The following is a 6303-nucleotide window of genomic DNA, read 5'->3' as shown; positions in this document are numbered from 1 at the left end:
TATAAACCCAATTCAAAATAATGGCAGTTATATGTACTCAAAGTGAAAGTTTAAGTAGTATTTTAAATTAAACCAACTATTAGAAGATTAATATATATTTTTCTTTTTTTCTTACATTTAAGCTGCAGTAAAAAAAAAAAAAAGTAAAAGCGTATTATTAGGACTAATATTTAGAAAAAGTAATAAGAGATATTTTCCTTTCATCAGATAAATAAATACAGTAAATAATAATTTGAAAAATTATTTATAGATGCAACAAATTATTTTTTTCACAGTCTATGATAACGACGCAAGCCAAAATCGGATAACTCTATTTGTCGAAAGCAGTCGTAAAATTGGATACCGTTGCAACAAGAAAAATACAGTAGATAAATATTTATCTCAAGTGCAATAAAATAACAAGTAATAAGTATCTCAGAATTAAAAAAAAATGTAAAATATAAATAGATATACTTTTCAAATGACATGTGTTAGAAATTTTTTTGTCGTAACCAAATACTTATTTCTGAGAAGAAATGCATTTCCCATTCCTTTTATTAATTTTATAGCTGTCACTTGAAAAAAAAAAAGCTGTGTTACATGAAATATCTTATTAAATTTCATAGTGTTTTTTTTTTTTTCATTAAGAGAAAAAACACTTTGTTATTACTTTTAAACACAAAATTAATTCTGAACCTTACTTTTTCCTTATTACTTATACGTCGATTTACCACGTTATAAATAATGTATTCACATATTTCATACTGTGTACATAAAACATCTTTTCAACTGTTTTCAACTAATTTTTTTAAAGAAACATTTTGTTGCATTGCAGCCAATTTTGAATTTAAGATAATAATAATTGTGATTGATCAACGAACAGAGTCATAATTTAAAGATCCCTCTAATTGATATTGTGATACATTTCTTAGGTGAATTCTACGGAAACATGTTTCTCTTATTGTTTTTTTTTTTTCATATTTTGCAGCTTATTTCAAGGTGGTAGCCTATTTTTTGTGAAGAAATGTTAATCGTCATAACAGCATAATTTATGCTTATTCTAAGTTCTATAAATATCATTGATAATGAGATTACATAAATATAGCTCTTAAGACTCCAAAGAAAGAAGTCACAAGGCGTTAAGTCAGGTGATCAAGGCTACTATTTTGAAAAATCCCTGTATTCGTTTACTACTTCATTTTTCAGAAAGGAACTCGGTGAACCAGCGATTTTTTTCTTTTGCCATATATTCAAGTGCTATGCTGTAGTAACGTAGCAAGGTGTCATATAAAAAAAATGTCAATCAAAACAATGAAATATATGTAGTGAAGTCAATATCTATTGTGAAGAATACTTTTTCACATGACACATGAACGTTTCACGATTTCAATTCATATCATATCTTTCATTTACTTAAATAGTTTTTAAATAACTAATTGAATTAAGGAATAAAATGGGTTCATTGTTATTACTACTATTATTTGATTACTACTGTTATTTTACTCTAATATATTTTTATTGTTTCATTTAAAAGTTTTATGAACATACATTATTCTGAAATTTTTCGGAGAAAAAATGTTTCATTTTATTTTTTAAACATAATAAAAACAAATATCGAGTTAAAATGAAATTTAATCCTCTAAGCAATAAACATGTTACAATATATTCATAAAGAAAATAAAATTTTACTTTATATTTTAGCACCTTAATAATTTTAAATAATTTTAAAAGGCACATTTGCCCCTCCTGAGCGAAAATTTCTTCTTACACTATTCAAATAAGAATGAAATTTACACAAAAGTTATTAATTTTAGAATTCAAATTTTATAAAGATGATCGAATTATGTACATTTTTTACAATCTAATAGTTTTTAGTGTATAATATATGCAAGTGCTGTATGATGAATTTGTATGTCATACTTTGAAGATTTAGAATTTCTCTAAGAAGAAATGATCTTTTTGAAAAATACAAAGAGAAAAAAGAAGGCTTTATTTATTTTTTTTGTCTGATAATAGACCTATATGCAAAACCGAAATTGTAAATAATTTAGGAACTTTGGAAAATTCTAAGTATTTATGGAAGATATTACACCAAATTGACTTAATTCTATAGACCCTTTTAATTTTTTTTTTTAAACTTTCATCATTTCACACTGTATAAAGAATTATTAGATTTATTTATTTCACTGAAATCATTTATTTACAACTTCTATAATATGTATGTGTTCATTTCACGTGAATAATATATATATATATATATATATATATATATATATATATATATATATATATATATTATTTTCAATTGTTAAACAATAGCAAATGTTACTATGACAACAATATAATTTCACAATATTAAATCAGTATTTAATAATCAATCATAACTAATGTCAAGAATAATAAAAACAATAATTATTATTATTATAATTAATAGAATTTGGATGGTTGCCAAAGCCAACTATCTAAATAAATCAAAACTACTCCGAAAATTATTTTTGTTCATCGTTTACATAAAAAAATAAAGGTAATACTCACATGAAATAATTGCATACCTATTAGAGAAGTGATAATAAATGATTTAGGGGAAATATGTAAGCCTAATAGCTCATTATAGAATGTTAAATGATGAATGCTTAAAAAAATTTAAAAGTGTCCAGAATAAAGTCCACTAGGGTATTTGATACATTATTTTTTTTAAATATTAATTGTGTGCTTACATACTTGACTTGAGTTACGAAAAAAAAAACTTTTTTAAACTGTAATTTTCGTTAAGAAATAACAATTTTCAAGTTTCATATTAATAAATATTTTGAAATAATTTAATTCTACATGATTGCATATAATTGCATGTATAAAACTTCATCACATTACACAGTCGTCCATTTCACTAATTAAAAACCATCTTTTCTTACATTAACATGATTATTATGTTACGTTTTTTGTACATGAATCACACTTAATACACATATGATACTTTAATACAACACGATATACAAAATTAAAAGCAAAATCTTTTGGAATATACTCAAACAATCAGCAAGCAAGGGCCGAGTACTACTTTAATAGAATCCTAATCTAAGTTCAAAGTAAGTAACTTTTTTTTTCCTGATAAAGTATATTCATCTAGAAATAAACAATTTTTCATTCTAAAAATTCAGTTGATAAAATGACTAAGCTGCTTCACGCAACTAATATATTTTTAAAATCTAAAACAGTTTTGTTTTAGTTTTGTTAAACAGCTTTTTCCCAACAAATATCTGTATACATTAAATACTAAAAATCAAATATAGGTCAAGCGTAAATATAACTTAAATTTGAAGTTAAATATAAATATAAATTTAATAAACATTTTTGAATTGAAAGTATTTTTTAAACTTAAAAGCAAATTGTAGAACTTGGAATACGTAGCAACCTGTTGGCATAAAAAATAAATAAATAAATAAATGAACCAAAATAAATAAAAACATAATAAAATTTTTAAAAAAATCATGATATTTGGCGGGTCAATTTTTTATGCCTAAACAGTAAGTCAGAAGTTTTTTCAATGTTTTAGAAAACTGACATCGGATAAAAGTTGGATTTTGTTCAACTGGTATCTTTTTAGTTTCGTTTAAGCCCGGGATGCGGAGTCGGAGCCATACTCGAACTGATTAAGGGGTAACGAGTCAGAGTTTGGAGTCGGGGGGGGGGGGGAGGTTTAAAGTTCCAAGAGTCGGAGTTAGTCATTTTTCCTCAAAGTCCCACCAAAGTCTTTTGGCAGTGCTTACGGAGTCATAGTCGAACTAATTTTGGAATAAAGGAGTTGGAGTCGGAGGTTCTAAAATTTCCAGAGTCGGAGCCAAAGTTGGTCATTTTCCCTCCAATTTGCAGCCCTGCTTGAAATAAATATCGTAAAAAAACCTAAAAATCAATATTGGGAAGAAATCCACTGAGGTTCAATTGAATTTGTGTGCTTATCTGTTTGTCAATTTGACGATCTAATTACTAGTACTATAGATGGTCCCACTACAATTTCTTGCGTTTAAGATACGAGATTAGATCGTGGCATCTATGAAATAAACAACTGGCTAGAACAGTACTGATTATAAGTACATGATCCAATCAATGTAGTACTCGCCCTTCTCATTCTTCAAATCTCATTCTCAGCAATTTCACTAACTCTCGTACTGGACATTTGTGCAAAACCGCTGAAGTTCGTCTTTCAAAGCAGTCATAGTGCACGCTTTCTTTTCACATACGTGAATGCCAAACGAATGCAAAAAATGGAAAGTCCAAACCTGATAATAAACTAGCATTAAGTATTGCAAAGTGCTGACAAGGGAACATTAATAAAGCAATGAAGGATTTAATTCAAAAGAGTGAAAAATAGTTCACATATGCGTCTTATACGTTTAAGAATATATAATATGAAGCTTTGCAGTCAGTGTCCCGGATTTTAGGAACTCATAGACATGAATATTTTTGGAAGAATTTGGAAGAACTGTTTATGTTCACAAAACGTATAAGGTTAAAAATATTCTGGTTTTATTTGTAGATACTCGATAAAAATTCTGCAACACTCCTACATTTTTATTAGAAAAAAGAAGTCAAGACTCTCTTTGAATGTATTTTCAGTTTCATTACCAGCGTGATATTTGCTAATTCTTTTTCTTAATAAGACTTTACTGCATACATTTTGTTGCATTACTTTTTTTCCAAAATAGATTTAATACAAACAATTAAATTTGAAAGCTTCACTGATAAAAACTTCAAGTTGTGTTAAATTTCTCCTTTTGTGAGCGGAGTAGTTCTTAGTTGTAAAAAAATGTGAAGTGTTTGAGAAAAGTTTTAGGGAAATACTTATTAGCAAATTCGCAGCTTAAGTAAAGTTCTTTTAGAAAAAAAGATGAAATACAAGAAAATCTACTAATTAATTTAATAAGCAAAGAGAAAATAAAAAAGATAGAAAAAAGTTAAAACATAGAATAAAACGAAATTTTGCTTTGTTTTACCGTGTGAAAAAGCAATTTCACTTGCCGCGAAATTTTCACGAACACGAAAAGAGGAAAAACAAAACTTAAATGAATCAACTACCAGAGAAGGACCTGATAGTTACTAAAATGACAAACTGAAAAAATATCAGCCAATTACAGGTTGCCATTGGATTGAATTCTAAGGATAGATAGGGCTCATCTGAGGCTATGACGCCTGTAAACAAGGAGAAAATCGAAGTTTTAGAAGATTTTCAGATTTTTTGGATTTACTCTGGGGTTGCGAACATAGTGATTTCAAAACAAATGAACTATTCTCCATTGTGAATAAATTAATTAGATTGGAAAGGACTAATTATCCAAATAGTACCAGGATAATATATAGAATTATGATACGTAAATCCACATTTAAATTAGTTTGGTTATTTCAAGTTTATTTTAAGTATGTTTCAAGAAAATGTTTCAACTTTTTTGATTAAAACATAATGTAAGTACTGCAACATAAGTATGTGTCAAACTTGAAGTTTTTTAGCAGTTCATTTTTATTCAAATGAAAATGCTAACATAAAAAACAGTTTATAATAACGTTTAACAATCAACTGGTAATATTACAAAAGCAAATTAGTCAGCGCTTAATTATACTGCAAATCGAATCTGCAGTAGAATTAAGCGCTGATTGTGCTCATTGGTTAACGATAAGTACATTATAAATTATTGAAGTAATTGCAAATATGATGCAATAAAAATTAATTAATTTCACTTCTGATTATTGCCTAATGATTTGCGATTCTTGCATTGAATTCAGTACCGGTTAGAACAAAAGATAAAGTTTTTATTTTGCTAGTTGAAACATTGCAAAACCTCTTATTAAACTATGCAGAGCTAGAATACAGAAAGGCTTCATAAAATCGGGAACATTGACTTACATAAACGCACAATAGCCTTAAAGATTTCAATATTACCGCAAAATAGAACACAAGCGCACATGTGGTCAGTTTTTTGATTTTGATTCAGGTTTAAATGCCTATATTTTTTACATACCAAGAGTAGAACAACAATTTAATTATTTACCATTACTGATTAATTTCATTACATAGCTTATAGATATATCCTTAAGACTCGGCAGCAATTGCTGCAGGCATTTCCGTTGAAGGCCCACTTTCCGTTTTGATCAGACTTTCTGTAGCTGCAGCGGCGCCATCCTGTTCTCCCTCGTCACCAGATGGCAAAGGACTCTGGAAGACACCAATACATCTTTTATAAGGGTTACCCAAATGAAAAGTGGACAAGTTCAAAAAATAATACTTTTGATGTAAATCAAAATAGAAATCGTCATGGGCGTTGAAGCACAGGT

The 6303-nt window shown here is 27.7% G+C and overlaps 1 protein-coding gene across 1 annotated transcript in view; it reads right to left on the bottom strand.

Moving 5' to 3' along the window:
• Nucleotides 1-5918: 5918 nt before the first annotated feature.
• LOC129216760 (calponin homology domain-containing protein DDB_G0272472-like) overlaps nt 5919-6303 on the bottom strand; it is a 110472-nt gene continuing 110087 nt past the window's right edge. The window contains exon 10 of the mRNA XM_054850977.1: nt 5919-6184. Coding sequence (XP_054706952.1) covers nt 6062-6184 — 123 coding nt within the window. The 3' untranslated portion in view covers nt 5919-6061. The remainder of the gene's footprint in view (nt 6185-6303) is intronic.

The sequence above is a fragment of the Uloborus diversus genome, chromosome 2 (assembly GCF_026930045.1).
Source record: "Uloborus diversus isolate 005 chromosome 2, Udiv.v.3.1, whole genome shotgun sequence".
NCBI classification, from domain to species: Eukaryota; Metazoa; Arthropoda; class Arachnida; order Araneae; family Uloboridae; genus Uloborus; species Uloborus diversus.
This window is presented reverse-complemented; position numbering and strand designations above follow the sequence as displayed.